This window comes from Rhodotorula toruloides (genome assembly GCF_000320785.1).
Source record: "Rhodotorula toruloides NP11 unplaced genomic scaffold Scaffold10, whole genome shotgun sequence".
NCBI lineage: Eukaryota > Fungi > Basidiomycota > Microbotryomycetes > Sporidiobolales > Sporidiobolaceae > Rhodotorula > Rhodotorula toruloides.
In genome coordinates this window covers 129,438-149,528 of record NW_015622970.1, presented here as the reverse complement: position 1 = coordinate 149,528, position 20,091 = coordinate 129,438, and the positions used below count along the sequence as shown (strand labels likewise).

The following is a 20,091-nucleotide window of genomic DNA, read 5'->3' as shown; positions in this document are numbered from 1 at the left end:
CCACCTCATCGGCTCGTCTCTGCGGAACACGACCTCGACTCGCAAGGCCCGCCGGCAGCAGCAGGGACTTGCACAGCCCTAGCGTTTCACAGTCATGCCGGCACTCGATCAGTTCCTGTCGGACATAGGCGCAGGCTCGCTCTCGCAGGCCATCCAGCTTCCCCCGCCAGGAGCCGATACAGAGGGTCCTGCGGCCAAGCTGCACAAGCGGTTGGAGGAAGAGATACTCGCGACGAATGTGCGTCCCGTCTGAGCCGTTCAGCCCGCGCCAAAAGCCTCGAGCTGACCTGTTCTCTCGCTTCGTGACGTTGCGACCTCGCTCTTCTTCCCCGCAGGACAAGACGCTCGACTTGCTTAAGGAGAACTGGGACGACTTCTCGACGCAGCTGAAGACGGGCGACGAGCTCATCGCCAAGCTCGAGCAGGAGGAGCGAGACCTCAAGTCGCTCGAGGAAGAAGTCGACGGACCGGTGCGCTCGCCTCGCTCCGGATGACTCGTGATCTGCCAGCTGACCGAGATGCTTGTGCCCACAGGATGCCTTCTTGCCGCCCCTTGTCGCGCATCTCGAGCAACAGCAAAATCTCGCCGCCTCGCACCTCCTCTCGACCGCTTCCGTCTCCCTTCTCTCGGCTCTTCTCGCCTTCCACACGACTACTTCAACCCTCGCATCCGCCACGACTTCGGGCTCGCTCACATCCGCCGTGGATGCCCTTCGGCAGGTCACATCGGCCGTCGAGGAAGGAGCGGAGGAATGGATTGAGCAGACGGACGTCTGGAAGTCGCTCGTCCGATGGGCTGGCGAGGAAGACAGTCGGCTCGAAGCTGCTCTTCACACAGCACTCGAGTCGTGCTTCGACATCTCCCCAGCTTCGCCCGGCAACGGCGACAAGGCGACGCTGGCCCTGAGGGAGAGGGTCACTGCCGCACCCAACGGTCCGCAGTTAAGTGTGCAGGAGGTGCTGAGCGGCCTCGAGGAGGTAGCGGAGATCACGGGGCGGCCGAGCCAGATCGAGGGCTTCTTGGCTAGGCTGGCGAAGCAGGTCCTGCGGCACTTCGTCGCGCCGTACCTCGAAGCGAACGGAGGGTCGCGAAACGGCGCGAAGGTGGCGTTCTCGTTCGAGAAACCGTCCGAAGGCGTGCACGTCGCGACACTCGCCTCGTCAAATGAGAAAGAGCACGATACGATCGCCGGACTCTCCTCCTTCCTCGCCTTCTTCACCTCGCACTCGTCGATCTTCCCCGCCGACGACTCGCAACCGCCTTCGCGCTACGCCGCCACCCTCACCGCCCACCTCACGCCGTCGCTCCAGTCCCACCTTATCTCGTCTCACCTCGCCCCGAACCTTCCCTCCTCGACCTCCGACTTCACGGCCTACCTCTCCCTCCTTTCCGCCGCGTCCGACTTCGAGTCTACATTCCTCTCTCAACATCACCTTTTCGCCTTCCTGCCCGCCTCGACTCGCCACGAAGGCCACGAAGTCGAAGAGCAGCGAGTCATCCGCTCCTGGACGGGTCGTGTGCCGCATCACTGGGCCCGGCACGTCGGAGATGCTGCACTCTCGCGCATCCGGAATGTGGTCAAGGGCTGGGACTGGGCAGAAGGCGAGATGGTCGAGGTCGAGGTTCGCGAGGAGGAAGAGATGTTGGGCTTGTTGCTCGGACTTGGATTGGCGGAGGACGATGACGAGGATGCCATCAAGAAGCTGCCGCGCGAACTTGTCCTCCAGACTGTCCCGCGCGGAGCGAAGCGGGAGATGACGAAGGAGGAGGCTCTCGCGCCGAAACCGCCTCGACCCCGTACTCCAACTCCCCCTCCTCCTGAACCTCTCGTCGTCTCTCCTCCTCCGCCTCCCGAACCCGCCACGCCTGAAGAGGCGCCGAAGCCGACGCTCAAGCGCGGCAAGCTCGGCGCAGCCAAGATCGCAGCGCCTCTTCTGCCGCGCAGTCCGAGTCCGCCGCCGCTCTTCCAGGGGGGCGACGCGCCTACCGACACGCCCGAATCGGCGCCAGCCTTCGAGTCGTCAACAGCCTCCTCCGCCGAACCCGTTGTCGAGGAGGCCGCCGATGAGCCTGTCGCACCGCCAGCGCAGGTCGAGGACGCCCAGCCCGCAACCTTCGAAGCTCACCCTCTCGACCTCGACGCCGTCGAAGCTCCTACACCTCAAATCGACGAGACCTTCGAACCCTTTGAAGCTCCCGCTCCGACTGCTGCGGGCATCGAAACGACGGCCGACCAAGCTGATCCGGAGGATGTCGTCCAGCCGCACGAGTACAGGGCGCAGGTGCATGATGGTATTGGCGAAGAGGAAGAGGTGAAGAAGGAGGAGGAAGACGGCGCCGATGTCGCGTTGAACGACGTCGAGCAGATGCGCGAGAAGGAAAAGCCGCAGGCGTCAGCTCAGGCGGAGCGCGAGGACCAGGACGAGTTGGTGCACGTCGATGAGACGCTTGAGGATTCGCACGACCTTGCGCGCGATGGCGAGGAGGAGGCCAAGCCTTTCATCAAGGAGGAAAGCGTCGAGCCACAGATCCCGCCGACGCCGCAACCGCCTCGCACGCAGGCAGCCGCTTCGTCCTGGCTTGACGACCAGTCGCAGTCGTACCAACCTCAGCCGTACCAGCCGGACGCGTATCCATCCGACTCGTACCAGCCCGAGCCGTACCAGCCTCAACTATACGAGCCCGAAACGTCGTATCAGCCTTACTCGCCGTACGAGCCCGAGCAGCACCCGCAGCTTGACTTCGACTACGCTCGCGAGGAAGAGGCCGATGTCAAGCCTTTCGAGGTGCCGGACCAGCACGACCCGGCCAACGACTTCTTCCACCATCACGTGTCAGATTCGATCGCCCCGACATACTCACCCGTACGCGACGCCGAGAATGCGCAAGCGTTTCAGCCGGAGACGCAGGCAGACGCTCCCGCCGTGTCGATCCAGGAGACGTACCAGCCGGAGGAGAACGCGCCTTACCAGGCCGGACATGGGTCTTACGAGCAGTCGGGCGAGTCCGCATTTCAGCATCCGGCGACGTACGACGACGAGGAAGACCCGTATGCCGACGAGCAGCAGCAGTGGTGGTCATACGAGCCGACTTCGCAGGTCGAGAACGATGCTGTGCGTGCGCTCCTTCATCTGTCGACCTTCTTGGCTGACTTCGTCTTCAGGCGGCGTCCGCGCCAACATTGGAGGACTCGGCGCCCTCCGCTGAGGCATACGACCCGTACGCACCCTCAGCAGCCGACCTCGACGCGCATGAGCCGCCAAGCCATGACGACTTCTTCTCGCCGCACCAGGAATCCCGACAAGCGCCCGAGCAGCAGCACGAGATGCCCGCGCCTCAGCAGGCTTACGCTTCGTATGACGCCGATTCGTACGATCCATACGCGCCTACGCAGGCGCATGCACCCTCTCCGCCAACTCGCGCCGAAGATCAGCGAGACGCCTACTTCGCCCGTTCCCAAGCCGGTGCTCACATGCCTCCGTCGGCTCCAGCTCCGCCCCCTCCTTCGACCGTTGCACCTCCTCCCGCAGGCAGCGCACCTCCTCCTCCCAAGGCGTCGGGGTCTGCGCGACCTCGCTCAAGCGCATCCAAACGGCGCGTCTTTGCGACTGACGGCTTTTCAACGCCGCCCATCGCCTCTGCACTGGTGCAACCACCCCAGGTGCTCTCGCCGCCTTCGCAACCCCCTCGCACGATCGTCTCGCCGCCTCCCGAAGACCAGCAAGCCTCCTACGTACCGATGGTCCCGTCTGCTCCTGTGGAACCAGTTCCGCCTCTGCGTCAGGCGGCGACCGCCTCTGCACCCACGACGAGACCGTCGTCGGCTGGCTTCTCGCGCTCGCTGCCTGGGCGACCCTCATCCGCTCAACGACAGGACGGCCCAATCCTCAATCACATTCAGCAGCGATTTGTCTCTCCACCTCCGACAATCGCAAACCCTTACGTCCCTATGTCGCTCCCGCCCTCCGCTCAGCCGCAGATTGCCTCTTCCTCGTCGTACATCCCGGCCAACGACCCGCTCTTCGCCGACTTGCTTGGTGGCAGCAAAAACAGTTCTAGGCCGGCCGCAAACTACTTCGTCCCCGATCCACCCGGCCCGCCGCAACGATCGTCGTCCGCCTCGTCGCACTCGTCTCGCTCTGCTCCGCAAGACCAACATCAGCCGGCTTATTCATCGCAATACGCGTCTGTTGGCTATGACTACCAGCCTCAGCGCCAGCAGCAGTCGTACGCTCCGCAGCAGCAGCCGTACGCTCCGCAGGGCGACGGAGAGAGCTTCGCATCGAGCTACAACGGGTACGAGCAGGACTCATATTCGCCATACGGCTACGAGCCACCGCAGCACTCCGCAATGCGCCTGCGCGGGGGCGGAGAGGGCGACTTCGAAGAAGGCGAGGACGAGGAGGTCGATGAAGACGCCCCTCATCTCGTCCTCCGCCTTCGTGGAGGCGCCGACCTTGGCGAAATGGATGAAGATGATGGCAATCGGAGCGCCGATGATTGGGGCTTCGGAGACGACACCCTTCCGGACGGCGGCGACGACGATGGCTGGGGCTTTGGCGACGAAGTTGTCGTCCCGCCGACTCCGCCCTCGCCTCTACCGGCCTCGCAACCTCATCCCGCCGTTGTCGCCGCGAGTACGCCCGCCACAGAACCGCCGAAACCGTCAGTCACTCGACATGTCCCTTCCGCTTCTATCTCTTCCGCAACCTCAGCTTCGACAATCCCGCCGCGATCACGTCCATCGTCATACGCGTACTCCCCTGCCGTTGCTGCCGCATCCCGCCCGGTCTCCCTTGCACCGCCTCCGCCCGAAGAGCAGGCCGAGGAAGTCGGCGACGACGCTTGGGGCTTCGACGACGAGCTCGAGGCGCCCTCTCCCGCATCCGAGACGGCGCAGATCTCGACAGTATCGGCTCCAGAAGCTCACCCGCCTCTCGATCAGCCGCAAAGCACGACCTTGGCCGAGATCCCCTCCGCCTCGCCTGCGGCCTCCGTCCCCGCCGCTCCTCATCTCGATCTCGAAGCCGAAGAGCAGGCGCCTGGGACTGGCGGCGTCGATGAGTGGGGTTTCGGCGCGGACGAAGTCGGCGACGAAGGCGAGCAGCAGCCGCAGCCTGTCGACGAGCTGGTGGTCACCGAGGACGCCGAAGAGCTGCTCGACTACGAGCGCGCTGTCGAGTCCAACGAAGGCGTGCGCGCTTCGCCGCCTCCGGCAACTGTGGCGGACGAAGTCGTCGATGCGGAAGCGGCACCGTCTTTCGGGCCGACTTCGCCAGTCACGCCCCTGGCTCAAGACGCGCCGGCGGACGCAGAGGAGCTACAGGACGACGGCTGGGGCTTGGACGACCGGGAAGAGGTGTCGCTCCTGACAACGTCCGAAAACGAACCCGTTGCGCCCCTAGAGGCGCCAATCGAGACGAGCGACACGCTCATCGGGTTCATCTCGCTGCCGCCAGCGCCGCCCGATGATGGGCCGAACGACGAGCCTGACCCGCCTTCAGTACGTTTGCGCACTCACTGGCTTGGTCGGCGTCGCTTAACGTCTCCTTCCTCGCAGCACAAACTCGATGCTTTCACGCTCGAGAACGCTCCTGAAGAGCAGCGAGACGATGGTTCGGCGGCTACCCAGCCTGCGTCCATCTCGCCTGACGCTCAATTCCAGCAAGAAGTCCGCGAAAACGTCGAAGCCCCTGAGCTGGAAACGGAGGGTCCGATGAAGACTCGCGACAGCCTCTCAGCCGCGTCGCCTTCAGCCGAACGGTCCGCTTTGAATGCTCCTCCCGAGGTGTGTGCTCACGCGTTTTTGCCGACCATTGCGTCGTCTCACTGACGCTCTGGCACGCAGGACATCGACGAGCCATTCCCTGCCATATCTCACCCCGAGGAGCCGGACACGCCCCGAATTGCCACGCCTCTTCCGCATCACGACGCCGAGCAGCCGAGCAGTGCGGCTCTCGCAACGGAGCAGAGCCTCTTCGACATTGCCGCTGGCCCTGTTGAGGATGCGGCCGTCGTGGCGGACGGCGAGAACGAGGACGGCTGGGGTCTTACGCCTGAGGACGAAGAGGACCAAGGAGCGCTTACCGCGACGGACAGCTTCCTCGCTGATCGCAAGGAAGCGGACGCACAGAACGATGTCTTTCCGGCCGTACCTGCCGTCATCGAGCGCGCCGGCATGCCAGATGACGGCGACTTTGCCGACTTCGACGCTCCGCAAGTCAGCGAGACGACCGGGTCGCACGGCTGGGAGCCGCTCGAGGATCCTGGCCAGCAGATCAGCAGTCCGCCGCTCCCTCGTACGCACAATGTCGAGCACGATCACGAGGACGTGCCAGTCATTGCCGACTCGGTCAATGTCGAGCCGTTCGCCCAGGAGCAAGTCGCGCTTCAATCATCCGGCTCGACGCCCGACCAGCCACCCGAGGCGAGCATCTCGTCGCCCGAGGTCATCGACCACGCTGATGCCTGGGACATTGACGGTGAAGGCGCTGAGCCGCTTGAAGCCGACGAAGAAGTCGAGGAGGCGCACGATGGCGTGCACGACTCGACCGTTCAGCACGAGCTCGATCGGCCGACTCAGCGAGACGACTCTGCGGTTCAGCACGAAGCGATGCGACCCATCGTCGACGACGCTGTGGTCGTTCCTGGCATTCTCTTGCCTGCGCAAGACGCCCATCCTCAGCAGCGCACCTTCACGCCGCCTCCAACGTTCTTGCCCGACAACGACGCCGCGCCGTTGGACTCGCAAGATGACGCCGCGGCAGTCGATGACGAAGGCGGTGCCGAAGTCCTCGAAGAGCCCGCTTTTGAAGCACAAGAAGGGCCGGAGCCTATCGAGGGCGAGTCGACCGTGCAGCACCAGTCGCAGCGCTCGGTAGCACTCGCAGTTGACGTGCCGCACGAACCGCTGGCCGCCGAGGAAGTGCATCCGCAGCAGCATACCTTCTCGCCGCCCCTCGACACGCTGCCGCACGAGAACGACGCCGTCCAAGGCTGGGACCTCAACGAGGAGGCTCAGGACGGCGCCGCTGTCCTCGAGCATGCCCCGTCCATCGACGTCGAAGAGCCTGCTCCGCCTGTCCCGGGCGAGTCGGCTGTACAACATGTCGCAGAGCGTCATGTCGTCCCAGCGGTTGGCGACACTGCCGAAGTCCTTCCCGCCGAGCTTCTTCAGCCCGAGCGCCACACCTTTTCTCCGCCGCCGACGTCTGTTCCGCACGAGGAACAGGCTACTATTTCGGTTGCCGAGCTTGCGGACGACGACGCCGGTTCAGACGACCCTTGGGACCTCGAGCCGGTCGAGCCTCAACCAGAGTCGGTTACTGCCGCTGCTTCCGCCGCGGAAGTTCTCGGCGCAGACGAAGATGCGGCTCACGCCGAGACGCATCTCCAGCAGCACGAGAGCGACGTTGTCGGCGACTCGGCCCTTTTCGCCGACACGGCTCCGTCCGCGACTGTCACCCAGAAGTCGGCCGAAGGGGACATGAGCGCGGATACTGCACTCGCCGCGTCGCAGCCGGCATCGGCGCCCTCAGCAGACGAAACGTCCGTCCCGCCGCTTAGCGAGCGAGCCTCCGTCGTTCAGCATATCGACGAGCGACCAGTCGCGCCTGGAAGCGTCGAAGGTAATCCCGCCGCTTTGGAACCGCAGCCTCAGGAGCACACCTTCAACGTCTCGCGGGAAGCGGTCCCTTCGTCCTCAGCGAAAGACGAGGAGGCCGACCAAGCGGTTCAGACTTCGACGAGCGCCTCTGCCTCAGGCGACGAATGGAGCTGGGACGATTTGCAGGACTCGTCATCTCCGCGCCACGCCCCGGTTCCGCTCGCCAAACTTCCGCCCGCTTCCGAGCTGAAGCCGCGCGAAGCGCCTGAGGTGCAGGAGCCGACGGAGACGCCGGAGGACCATGCAGCCGCGCCCAACCCGTCGGCTCATACCTCGAGCAAGTCTATCGACGAGTGGAAGTGGGATGGGGACGACACAGCCAACCTCGCGGCAGCCCCGGTCACCCAGGCTGCGCCTGCGCACATGAACGGCGCAGGCGCCAACGCTTCGACTCCTGCACCGGCGGAGCCAGCAGAGCCGAGCCCGTCGCCTGTGCGCCGGGAGAAGATGATGGTGTCGAAGCGTTCTCGCGAGATCGTCAAGATTGCGCAGGAGGTCCTGGTCGAAGCGTGTCATGTCGCGGATCCGTCGTGCGTTCCGCATCGCATGTCGATTCCGCTGTTCGCCGATGCTGACGATCGCTTGGAACAGCTTTGAACATCCCGACTTCTCCGTCGCCGTTGCGCCTCTCCTGCAGACCTTTGTCTCGCTTCTCTCCCTTTATCGGGCAACGGCCGCCGTGCACAACTCGAACCTGCTCGCCAGCGTTCCCGCCATCGGCATGCAGTTCGCAAACGATGCCGAGTGGATCGGGCGGGAAGTCGAGCGCATCTGGCGAGAAGCGTCGGAGGGCAAGGATCTGCAGGTCACGGCCAAGCAGGCTCGCGAAGTCGAGCTCGCCTTTCAGTCGACACGGCAACTCGGCAGGGATACTCGCAGGAAGCAGATTGTCCGTGATGAAGAAGCATTCGTCGAGCGAGGCCCGCTAACGCTCTCGCACATACAGGCGATTCAGCGTGCCGCTCTCATGGAGAGCCTCGACGAGGCGAACGGTTTCTTGCGCACCTCGGGCGACGCGCACTTTTCTGCATGCGAGCGCGCCCTGCAGCAAGTCACGCACACGCTGCACCGTCTTTCGCTCGTCTGGAAGGTGCGCTCCCTTCTCCCGTCTGGGCCATCCGCTCGAAGCTGATCTTCGGTCGCTTCGCAGCCCGTCATGACGCCCACCGCTCTCTACACGACCCTCGGCGGCCTCGTCAACGAGGTGCTCCTGCGCGTGCTCGACGAGATCGAGGACCAGACAGACATCTCGGAGGCCGAGTCGGTCCGTCTTAACAAGCTCTGCAAGATGCTCCACGAGCTCGAGTCGCTTTTCGACGGCAGCGAGGTGAGCTCCATTCGCTCGCCCGACGCCCAGAGCCCTCATTGACTCGCGCTTACGCAACAGACGACGGCCGGCCGCGAAGTCCCCGTCTGGTACAAATTCTGCTTCTGTGCGTTTACCCCTCGCTCTTCAGTATCCTCAGTCCGCTGACGAGTCGGCCTGCAGTGAGCGAGCTGCTCGAGGCGTCGATGGCCGACATCATGTTCCTGTTCGACCACTCCCACCTCGTCGACTTCTCGCCGCAAGAGATTGTCAAGCTCATCCGGGCCCTCTTCGCCGACTCGCCACTTCGCAATCAGAACATCGAGAAGATTATCACGCAGGGACATCCGGCTGCGCCGCCTGAGGAGGAGGACTGGTGAAGGAGGAAGAGGGCGAGGTTGTTGTATAGCCGCAGATCTAGAAAGGGCAGACACTTCGCATTACTCGCATGTCACAAAGTTGCATTCATCCTCTCTCGCGGCTCCAGCTCGTCACTGGAACGCAAGCACGCGAAAGACCGGATGCGAGGTCATCTCCTCCACTCTCTGCCCTCTTCTCTCCCTCCAACGTCTTCTCCTCGTGCCTTCTCGACGTGCGTGATTCTAGTCACCATCTCTGGTGACGTTTGACTGAACAACAACTTCCATGAAGCCTTGAACTCGTCTCCCTCATCCTCATCACCCTGTTCACGAGTCAACCCCAGTAACCAGGGCGCTGGGCCGATTGCGATGCTGTTAGACCGGACGACGACGGTATCTTGAGCCTACTCGCCAATCAAGAGCGCCCTACTAACCTCGGTGACCCTCCAGCAACCCTCGCTCATCTCGCTCTTCTCCTCGACCTCCTCAAACCCGACTCTACTAGCTCACCTCGAAGCAGCGAAGGACTCGAACGAAAGCTTCATCTCTCTTCTCGACGACGGGACAGATGAACGCGAAACGCTGCTCGCCTGGAACGGGTCAAGTCAGGCGGACCTCCAGGCAAGAAGCGCAAGTCTCGTTGCGCAGCGGGACTCTGCGGGTACGGCCTTGCAACACCTGCGCGGACAGGTCCTACACCTACAAGCACCCGACTGCCGGACGACCTACATCCGCTTCGGCTCGCTCGACAAGGGCAAGTGCAAGGAGGATGGACTTGGCGTTCACTTGCCTGTCGTGCACTTTCAGCTCAAGGAGCTGGGACAGGAGATGTATCTCGACATTGCTGTTGTCGACGATAAGGATGAGATGACGGTTGTACGCTGCTCGACATGGCAGGTGCGCACTCTCGCTTGCTAGCGTTTCGTCCGCTCTCCCCTGAGAAAGCCTTCATTCTTGCGCTGCAGCCAGAGGTGGAGCTCCTACCAGCTACCGACTCTTACCCTCGCCTCCTCTATCTCCCCCTTCACCTTCCGTCCTCAAACACCACTACCCCTATCCTAACACGCTGGTCCACCCTCTCCCTCCCATTGCACACCCTCCTCTCCTCCACAGGCTTGCGCTTCAAGGCAGTAGTAGGCGTCGAAGTACACGCGACATGCAGGTTGAGGCGGTATTGGTTTACGGAGGAGGGGATGTCTGCGGAGGTGGATGAGGCCATGGTGAAGCGGGGAATGATGAGGGAGATGGCGTTGTATGCCGCGGATTGAGCGGTGTAATTCGAGCGCGGATGTCTTTGTCGAAGAATGGCGCGGGTCTTGAGGCTCCTGACTGGGAGACTGCTGGCGTCCGTCCCTCCCTTTTCGCTCTGAGTCCTCAGCAGCTCTCGGCTGACACTCTCAACGTCTGTTAAGCGTCCATTCGTCAGGCTGCGCGAAGCGAGACGCCAGCGCTTTTCGCCCTCCTTCCTTTGCCCTTTTTCTCCTCCCTTTCTCGTCCATGCATCCGCCCTCGTCATCCTTCGTTCCGTACACCTCTGCTCCACTCGCACAACGACAGATCACGCCGAGTAGACCTGAAGCAAAGACTGTGCGCATCGCTCTCGCCGTGTCGATTTTCCGGTTCGTCCATTACTCCCTCCTCTTGCGTCTACTCCTTGTCGCCCTACGCCTTGCGCATCTTTGTCCTGCTCGCATCGCAGACAGGAGGATCGTGAGCCTCAAGGCGAAGACTGCGCGCGACGTTTCCACCGTCCTGCTCCTCCTCCTCTTTCTCGACCTCTTCGTTCATCCCTCCGCAAGCCCCCCCCCCCAGCTTCCGTTCAGCCTTTCCACAGGTCTCCACACCCTTAACGATAGACCCACAGCTTCTTTCACCGGATGCGACCGCATCCATCCCGTCCTCCCTTCCTTCCTCCTCCTCGCTTTGTCCCCCGCACTTCCCTTCCCTCTCGCTCTCTCGCTCGTTCACCCGCAAGGTTGCAAAGGGAGAGATGTGTCCACATTGTGAGTCCAAAGTGCGCCAGGAAATCGAGAGGAGAAGGAAAAGGAGGGGGAGCAAAAAAGAAGGAGGGAAGTGGGAAAACACAGAGTCGTCGAATGGGCGCAACCGACGTGACCGATCCGAGAGCGTCGAGGGGGATGTAGAGAACAGATAAGGTGTGTGTGAAGGCTACAGAGGGCGATGAAGCCGAGTTGAGGGCTGCGGAACGGCCGGAAGGTTAGTTCAAGTCCGCCGGGCGGCGACGACGACTTTCGGGACCCACTGGTCTGCACTATGATGTCGCACGCGGAGTAAGGGTCGATCGACGCGCTGCGGAGGGGAGACAAATGACGAGGAGTCAGCGGCTTGCGACCGACTCGAGAAAGGGAAGTTTACTCACGCCGGACGACGGTCCTCAGAGTATCCCTTTCCAGCAAGTGCAACGCTCTTGGGCACATAGATGAACGACCCGCGGTTCGCGACGCCCCACGAGAAGTGTCCAATGTGACCGGTCTCGTGGCGGCCGGTGAGGCGCAGGCCATTGTCGCAATCGTAGACCGTTCGCGCTCGGAAGCGATGAGTCTCGAGTATCTGCGAACAGACTGGTGTGAGCTTCGTGGTTACCCGTGGTCCAGCTCAAGAAAGCGGAACTGACCATCATCGTCCTTCATCCCTGCCCCTCGTCGCCGTACAGAACGCGATTGACCACCTCAATTGGCAGATCATACAGCGGCGGTATTGCATCTTCTTCCGCAAGGACCGCGTGCGCCCAAAGTGGCGTAGGAGGACGACGAACGCCTTTCGAATTTGCGGGAGGGCGAGGAGGTGGAGTGACGAAGGCGCGTGGGTCTGCGGGTGACATAGTCAGCTGTGTCAAGAGGGAGTGGAGAAGAGCCGGACGCACCATCTAGAAGCGAGAGGGAGGTGAGGGACGGCGTGTTGTGCATGTTGAGGAGGAAGTACGAAACGTAGACGAAGGCGACGAGCATCACGATCCAGGCGGGTACGAGGAGAGCCCAGTCTCTGCCGCCAAAGATTGAATGAGTAGGAGAGGCGCAAGAGGAAGGAGGAAGGAGCGCACCGGGACGGGTACCACTCGATACCGATGGCTTCCAGCCACGGCTCCGGCAAACACGCCCACGCTAGGTACGCAAAGTACGCTACATGACTGCCGATGTATAGGACGAAGCCTTGCGACTCGACTGTCGGAGCTGGGTCTGTCGGTTCTCGAGGCGGGAACTGGGCTGGGAGCGAAGAGGCGGATCGGTCGGCAGGAGGTTCGGCCAGGAGAGGGGAAGTGACGTCGAGAGATTTTGTTGGAGAGGAAGGAGCGGGAGTGCCGGGTACAACAGGAGAGAGGGCGGGAGAACTGGGTCGCGAGAGAGACTGGAGGACGGGGCGAAGAAGGGCTCTGCAAGGGGAAGCCGTCAGGACGACTGCTCGGCGGGTGACAGGAGCACACGCACGCTAGGACATCAGGGCTCGATGGCCTGTTCGGGCGGCCGTAGTGCGGCGGGAGGAGCAGATCGTTCTGCGGAACGGGTGAAGCAACGGGGCTCGTCTCGCTCGTCCTTAGTCGCGGCCGCGGCGGAGTGACATCGCCAGCGACTCCGATTCCCGGTGCACTGCTTCTCCGCCGCTGCCTCACGCGCCTCACGGCCTCACCGCCCACATTCGCCAGGTCGTCCTGCTCGAAAGCCCGTTCTTCTGCCTGAATGAGGTCCGCGAGGGTTGGTTGGGCGAGCGCGTCGGCTGCGCGGCGATTGTGGCTGCTTGCTGCGTAGCTCGACGGCAGTCTGGGGAGGCTGGACGCCGATGCGGACGCCCGGAGAGTCCTCGGATGCATGTTCGCTGATGAGGATGGGGAGAAGGGTGAGTGGCCCTGATAAGCTGCGGCTCAACTCGCCGGTGTTCAAACGCCTCCTGCAAGCCTATCTAGCCAGCCAGCATGCCCGTTCGAGCTTGTGGTGTGAGGGGTCCGTTCCCAAGAAGCAAAGGCAACTCCTCTCGCTCGCTAACCACGCCCACTTGCTTTTACCGGCGCTTTACAGGGACCGAACGTATCCCATACACGGCTGCGACCACGCCAGACCCGCCTCCCGCCAGTCCCACGGCGTCTCCCTCTCCTCCCGCTTCTTCTCTCCCTCGCTGCCGCCCTTTACCGACTCGACGCCTCCGTCCCTCCTTGCGACCAGCATGCTTCGTGCCGCGACGCGAACAGTACGGACACACTGTCGACGCGCACCATCAGCCCTGCGACTGCGAGTAGCCGCCTCCCTCTTCCCTTCCGTTCCCCCACACCCTCCTCTTCGAAGTCTTCCCTCGCGACAACACCGTTCCTTTGCGTCGCGAGCGATCGTGGAGCCTGAAGAAGAGGATGAGGGAACATCTGCCGACGTGCTGCCGCGAGCGGAGCACGCCGTCATCAGCACCTTCGGTGCGTTCCTCGCTTGCCATTTCTCGGGATGCCTGCTCACCCTCCTCGCGCCCGACAGACCTCTTTTCGATTGGCGTAGGCCCGTCCTCGAGCCACACTGTCGGTCCCATGCGGGCGGCAAAGATTTTTGTCTCGGTATGCTCGCTTTGAGCCGGCTCACGGTCGACTGTTTGACTGACAGGCTGTTCGTACAGGACTTGAAGGATCTCGGCATCCTCGAGAAGGTCCGGAAACTTAAGATAGGGCTGTACGGCTCACTGGCGGCAACGGGGAAGGGCCACTTGACGCCAGAAGCGATCATGATGGGACTTGAGGGGAGTGACCCGGAGACGATTGAGTGCGTATCGCTTCACCGTCGCAAGCGAGTGAAGTTGACGCCTCTCGACTTCCAGGACATCGACAGTCAACTCTCGCTACGCTGCCATCCTCGAAACAGGTCGACTACAGCTCAACGGCACGCACACGATCTCCTACTCGCACGACAAGGACATGCTCTGGCGCATGGAACCCTTGCCTGCTCACCCAAACGGCATGCGCTTCTCGGTCTTTGACGATGAGGGGACGCTGATGGCGACGAACGAGTACTTTTCGGTCGGAGGAGGATTCGTGGTGAATGAGCAGACGCAAGGTGCGCGCGTCTCGTCAGTATCTACTGCACTCCGCTGACCTCGTCTTCGCAGTCGACGAGAATCTCTACTATCGCGGCATCCACAAGCAAGAAGTCGCCGAGTCTCGCCGAGACCAAGCGCACGGTCTTCCGCCCGGCGCCCTCGCACCCCTCGCGCTTCCACCAGCAGAGAACGCTCCTTCAACCAACGCACCCGTCAAAGCCGAGCAACCTCCGCAACATCAGCCTCCATACCTCTTCCGAAACGCAGCTGGATTGGTCCGCCTTACCCAGCAGCATAACGTGCGTACAGGCCAGCCTTTCCTTGTCTCGCTTGCGCTGACAGCATACTTCGCGCGCAGCTTACGATTGCCCAGCTGTGCGGTTCTTGCTTGCGTCCCGACGGTACTAGAAGCTGACCTCACATTCGCAGGGTCTGGCAAAACGAGCGCGCCTTCCTCTCCGACAGCGAGATCTCCGAAAAGCTGCTCAACCTGTGGCGAGTGATGGACGCGTCCATCCATTCAGGCGTCTCGTCGACCGACCCAGAACTGCCCGGCCGCCTGCGCGTCCGCCGACGAGCGCCTCACCTTTATCGCCGCCTCTTCAAGGGCTTCTACCCTTCCCTTCTCCCCTCTTCCGCCGACTCGAACGCCGCCCTCCCTCCGCCACCTCCATCCGCATCACAACCCCTCACACTCGCTCACGGCTTCAACTTCTCCGCTCCTCCTCCTGCCTCTCGAACGAACGGCGCGCCTCTCGTCGTCGGCTCGTTCGAACACCCTCTTCCGCCTACACCGCGCACGAAGGGTCAGTTCCCGGCGATCGATTGGCTCAGCTGTTATGCTATCGCCGTCAACGAGACGAACGCGAGCGGAGGAAGGGTTGTTACGGCGCCGACGAACGTGAGTTGCACGAGGGTCGGCTGTTTCCTCGCCAGTGCTGATTGCTTACTTTGCTCGATCGCAGGGCGCTTCTGGCGTCATTCCCGCCGTCCTCAAGTACCTCATCGAGTTCATCTCGGACGACCCGGAGCGCGACATCAAGACCTTCCTCCTCACCGCCTCCGCAATCGGCATGCTCTACAAGCGCGGTGCGACCATCTCCGCCGCCGAAGGAGGCTGCATGGCCGAAGTCGGAGTCGCATCGAGCATGGCAGCGGGCGCCTTGACAGCCTGCATGGGCGGAACGCCGTCGCAGATCATGCAAGCCGCCGAGATCGGTATCGAGCACTCGCTCGGCTTGACCTGCGACCCGATCGACGGACTTGTCCAGGTCCCATGCATCGAGCGCAACTCGCTCGGCGCGGTCAAGGCTGTCACGGCGGCGCAACTTGCGCTTGCGGGCGAGGGAGTTCACTCGGTTTCGCTTGACGATGCGATTGAGGCGATGCGGTTGACGGCGCGCGGCATGCATGAGCACTTCAAGGAGACGTCGCTCAGCGGGCTGGCAACGGCCGTCAAGATTCCGCTTTCGTCCCCGGCGTGTTAGGCGCGGAGCTGGAGGACCGGTACACGCTAGACGACGGCAGGGGTTGTTTCGAGCAGTGTATAGAGGTCGTAGCTCTGTACAGTGAAATAGACACTATAATGCAGTAGGGCCTCCGTTCGCAGCTGCAATCGCTCGTGCCCTAGCGCTCGCTCCGGTCCCAACGATAGATCGTACATTCCCAAGACGCCGTCTACGCCTTCGACTTGGGCTTGCACTCGTCCCCGCACGCCCTGATCCAGACACCGTTCCCTCCTCCCGCTCCACCACTTCCCGATCCCGCTCCCTCGTCGTCCTGCGAGAAAGCGATCGCAAGTTGCGTTCCGTCGGCGTTGAACTCGAGAGCGGAGATGGGCGCAGGGTATTTCGGGAATTGGCGGAGACGCTTCTTTGCTGCCGGGTCCCAGAGGGAGACGGTCGAGTCGCCGCCACCGGTCGCGAAGGTGCCCCAGCTGGGTGGTGAACGACGTCAATTACTGCACTCTTGAATGAGGAAATGAAGCTGGACGCACACAGAGTTGAAGGCCAGCCCCTGGACGGGGTAGACCGTGTCGACGCCCTCGATAACTTGTCGGTGGCACTTGAAGGCGTACTTCTTCGCCTGCACGTCGGATGCGGGGTCGAAGAACTCGACTGCGACCCGGCCTTCGATCGAAGTCGTGACGTAGCCTACGGTCGAAGGGGGAGTCAGTCCCGACGAGCCAGATGAAGAAGAGGCTGGACGCACCTTGCTCGTTCGGCATGATCTTGACCGCCCGCGTCATGAACTTGAGACTGCTCTCCCGCATTTGCCACGGCTCGACCTCGTCCCCGCTCTTGCCCTCGTCCAGCGCCTTCTTCACCGCCGCGATGTCCCAGATGTGCACGCTCCGCCCGCCCATCGCGCAGACGATCTTGGTCTTCGATACGGAGAGGGCGTAGACTTTGTGAGGGAGCTTGAGGATGAGAGGAGAGGGGGAGGGCTGGGATGTTGAGGGGTCGATGCGAGTTATCCGGAGGGTCTGGTCCCACGAGCCGGAGACGACGGCGTCTGCGGATGGTGCAATTAGCTTCAGCTTGTCCCTCACCATAGAAGGGACACGCACTGAGCTCCTGGCTCCACTCCACACACCGCACTGCGTCGTCGTGCTTGCAAATGAGCTGACTCTCGTTTGAGTCGAAGTTGAGCCTGTCCCCCGTGCCGCGTCAGCATGGAGGGTACGCAAGGACGAGCAGGGAAGGGACGCACGATCGGACCTCCTTGCCCAGTCCGCCGACGTATGCGAGCGTCTCGCTCCGCCCTGCCCATGCAACATCCAGCACCGCTCCTCGAATCGCAAGTTTGCGCGGGTTTGTAGGGTTTCGCAAGTCGTGCAGGTAGACGGTCTGTTCGACGAAGGCGTCACGAGCGAGGCGGGGACAGGACGGACCAGAGTCGAGGTCAAGAGATGAGGGGACAGAATAGTACGAGGAGGTCAGCTGGCGCCAGGATGACCGCGTCAGATCTTCAATCCAGACTATGGACGCACCCTGTCCCAGCTTCCAACGAGCAGCAAGTTCGGGTTCGACGGGTGGAACGCGAGCGATGAAACCGAGTCGACAAACGCCGGCAGCTGGAGGTCTGCGTGCGCGGATAACGGGTCAGGACGGCTCTGCAGGAGCCTGCTGAGCAGCTGACCTGATGTCTGCGCCATGGTGAGGGTGTCGAGGCGATGGGCAGTTGTCAAACAACCGCGACGGGGACGAGTTCTCCTCGACTCTCGCTGGCTTCCTTCATGAGAAGAGTGAGAGCAGCAGGATACCTAACAGAAGGAGAGACAAGCCGGGGGAAGCGCAACGAAGGCGAAGTGGCAGGGATTCCTCCTCCTCGCTCCGCGTCTCGTACCCATTCCTTACGCCGTTCCTCCACCGCCAGCGCCCAGGAACTTCGCCAGCTTCTTGTCCCTTCCCCTTGTCGCCCGGTCTGACGTCTTCCTCCCTCCGTCGCTCCTTCCTCGCCCTCGCCCTCCTCCTCCTCGACTGGAATCTCCGCCTGAGCGAGGCGGGCCGCGCTGCTGCTGTTGCTGCTGTTGCTGATGGGGAGCATTCAAAGGTGATGCTTGAGAGTCGGAAGACGGCGGAGGCTTCGCGGAACGCTGAGACGCAGGGTGATTCGAGGTTGCGGCGAGATCGGTGTGCTTGTCGGCGAGCTTTTGCAGCTTCTTTGGCTGCAATATTGGAAGAAGGATCAGTCACTCAGGGTCAATTCCAACAAGCTCTGACGCTCTTCTGATAGAGGAGTGCCGAGAGCAAGGGAGAGAACAAGCGCCGACTTACGTCCCGCTCCAGCATGACCTTCCAGCCCTCGATCTGCTCGTCGCCCAGGCCCGTCTTCTCCCGCAGCGCCTTCCGCTCTTTCCCTCGTCTCGTCGCGGCGTCACGTTTGAAGAGAGCGGGAGAGCGGAGGTAGGTCGACTCGAGGGTGAGGACGGTCGCGGGTGAGTAGATTGACGAGCGTGAGGCGGTGGCCGGGGCCTGTGCGGGGCGTAAGCGATGACGAAGGTGTCAGCATGTGTAGAAGCCTGGACAGGCGGACTGAGTTGCACGACGCACCGATGATCCCGCTGTCGTTCCTCCTCCCGACGGCCCATCGCCCATCGCCACATCGTCACCCTCCTCGTCCTCGTCCGTCTGGTCCTTCGGTTCTCCGTCACCCACCTGGACCCTCGTCCCTCCATCCTCAGTTCCATCCTCCAAGAACGCCTCGCCCTCTCCGTCCTCTTCCTCATCAGATGAAGGCGCCTCCGCAAGCGCAATGATCGAAGCCTTGAGCGACTCGTCGAGCTTGAGCGCAGGCGGAGTCGTCTTGTTCTGCGAAGCGAGCTTGCGATCCTTGCCGCCGACAAGTAGCGTGCCGCGCGAGAACAGCCGATCGTCGTCGTAGATGTTGCGGCGCTCGACCTTTGGCGAAGCTGCCTGCGGCGCAGGTGCCGGGGTGGGTGCGGGTTCAGGGTTAGCGGTACCGTCGCGCAGACGAGCGAGGTCGGGAGGAAGAGGGGCGTCGTCCAGCAAGGCGGCGACGACTCGTTCAGTTGTCGCTTCCAGCGTTGCGGCGTCAAAGGTCGGGTGGGTGAGGCACGCGCGGAGGAAGGGGGAAGGAAGGTGCGGGAACAGGTCGAGGAGGTGCGAGATGGCCTACGGGACGAGCGTGAGCGGCGAGCGCGAGCGCCAAGATTGGGGTGCGAGAGCGTACCGAAGCAATCTCTGCCTCTTCCTCTGCCGCCCTCAAGCCCTCTTCGGCCTTCTGCTTCCCCTTCGTAGCAGCCGCCCTCGTGACGGCCTCCTCCTTGTCCCTCGTACCCAGACCAACGTCCCGCTCGGCCGCTCCGCCCACCTTCCTCTCTCGCACCAGCCTCCCCACCCACTCCCTCTCTTCCTTCTCCGCCTCTTCTCCGGCCACAGCGCGCTTCAAGCTGCCGATCAAGTCCTTGACCTGCCTAGCAACAGGTCCGACAGAGCCCTGAACGGCGTCGGTAATGGCGTTCGAGACGAAGAAGTGGACCTGGAGAGCGCGGGCGAGCGCTGTTGGCGTCTTCGATGGAGGAAGGAGGACGAGCAGGAGGGAGCGGATGGCTTCGAGGGCGGTGCTGGAAGTCGAGGCGTTGGTCGAGGACGTGAGAGCGTTCGTGACGGTCTGCACGAGTGCGTGCGACGTCTCGAGGATATCGAGGCGAAGCGAGTCGGACTGATGGGATGAAGAAGCGAATCGTTCGTATGCGCCCGCAAGCGCCTCGAGAACCTGAGTCGCCGCCTCGCCGCCTTTCGCGCCCGCCGCCGTAGGCGAGAAGCATCCGACCGTTCCCCACACGAGCGCAAGAACCGTTCTGGCCGCATCTTCTCCCTCTTTCGCTCTGAGGACCTCTCCAACTGCTCCTCCTGCCATCGACCGAACCTGTTCCGCAAGCCTCATATTCGCCGCAAGCGCATCTTCCACGACCTTCTGTGCTGCCTTTGCGTTCGTCGAGAGGAACGCAGCGAGGTAGAGCGCGAGGAGGCGGAGTCCTTGCGGACCCGCGAGAGCGCCCTTGAGCGGTGCGGCGCGCGCAACGACCGCGTGGAGGAGCTGCCGTTGCTGTGTGTCGGTGCTGGTCGGCTTGGAGTGGGCTAGGAGGGCGCAGAGCGAGTCGTGGACGGGTGGATTGGCGAGTGTCGATGGGAGCGAGGAGAGGGGTACGGTACACAGGGTGACGAGTAGGTGGGTCTGCGGTTCCAGCGAGGTCATTCTGACA

At 62.7% G+C, this 20,091-nt stretch overlaps 6 protein-coding genes across 6 annotated transcripts; 3 read left to right on the top strand and 3 right to left on the bottom strand.

The window, feature by feature from the left end:
• Positions 1–94: 94 nt before the first annotated feature.
• On the top strand, positions 95–9,353 carry RHTO_00681 (centromere/kinetochore protein ZW10; the record flags this gene model as incomplete). Its single annotated transcript, XM_016414365.1, has 11 exons — positions 95–238; positions 336–470; positions 535–3,114; positions 3,165–5,504; positions 5,562–5,789; positions 5,850–8,197; positions 8,259–8,556; positions 8,614–8,757; positions 8,818–8,994; positions 9,055–9,100; positions 9,157–9,353. The coding sequence occupies 11 exons, from the start codon at positions 95–97 to the stop codon at positions 9,351–9,353; spliced, it is 8,637 nt and encodes a 2,878-aa protein (XP_016273521.1).
• A 348-nt stretch (positions 9,354–9,701) lies between these two features.
• Positions 9,702–10,600, top strand: RHTO_00680 (uncharacterized protein; the record flags this gene model as incomplete). Its single annotated transcript, XM_016414364.1, has 3 exons — positions 9,702–9,725; positions 9,783–10,229; positions 10,298–10,600. The coding sequence occupies 3 exons, from the start codon at positions 9,702–9,704 to the stop codon at positions 10,598–10,600; spliced, it is 774 nt and encodes a 257-aa protein (XP_016273520.1).
• A 1,379-nt stretch (positions 10,601–11,979) lies between these two features.
• Positions 11,980–13,158, bottom strand: RHTO_00679 (phosphatidylinositol N-acetylglucosaminyltransferase subunit P; the record flags this gene model as incomplete). Its single annotated transcript, XM_016414363.1, has 4 exons — positions 11,980–12,161; positions 12,217–12,335; positions 12,394–12,723; positions 12,779–13,158. 4 exons carry the CDS (start codon positions 13,156–13,158, stop codon positions 11,980–11,982), a joined length of 1,011 nt encoding a protein of 336 aa, XP_016273519.1.
• Positions 13,159–13,508: 350 nt separating this feature from the next.
• Positions 13,509–15,847, top strand: RHTO_00678 (L-serine dehydratase; the record flags this gene model as incomplete). Its single annotated transcript, XM_016414362.1, has 8 exons — positions 13,509–13,749; positions 13,808–13,884; positions 13,944–14,086; positions 14,142–14,377; positions 14,430–14,659; positions 14,719–14,735; positions 14,790–15,261; positions 15,326–15,847. The coding sequence occupies 8 exons, from the start codon at positions 13,509–13,511 to the stop codon at positions 15,845–15,847; spliced, it is 1,938 nt and encodes a 645-aa protein (XP_016273518.1).
• A 190-nt stretch (positions 15,848–16,037) lies between these two features.
• Positions 16,038–17,517, bottom strand: RHTO_00677 (cell cycle arrest protein BUB3; the record flags this gene model as incomplete). The annotated part of the gene is made up of 7 exons (XM_016414361.1): positions 16,038–16,296; positions 16,357–16,513; positions 16,572–16,874; positions 16,930–17,012; positions 17,073–17,209; positions 17,353–17,444; positions 17,502–17,517. The coding sequence occupies 7 exons, from the start codon at positions 17,515–17,517 to the stop codon at positions 16,038–16,040; spliced, it is 1,047 nt and encodes a 348-aa protein (XP_016273517.1).
• A 198-nt stretch (positions 17,518–17,715) lies between these two features.
• On the bottom strand, positions 17,716–20,084 carry RHTO_00676 (UBA-like domain containing protein; the record flags this gene model as incomplete). Its single annotated transcript, XM_016414360.1, has 4 exons — positions 17,716–18,030; positions 18,140–18,337; positions 18,416–18,997; positions 19,056–20,084. The coding sequence occupies 4 exons, from the start codon at positions 20,082–20,084 to the stop codon at positions 17,716–17,718; spliced, it is 2,124 nt and encodes a 707-aa protein (XP_016273516.1).
• Positions 20,085–20,091: the final 7 nt, after the last annotated feature.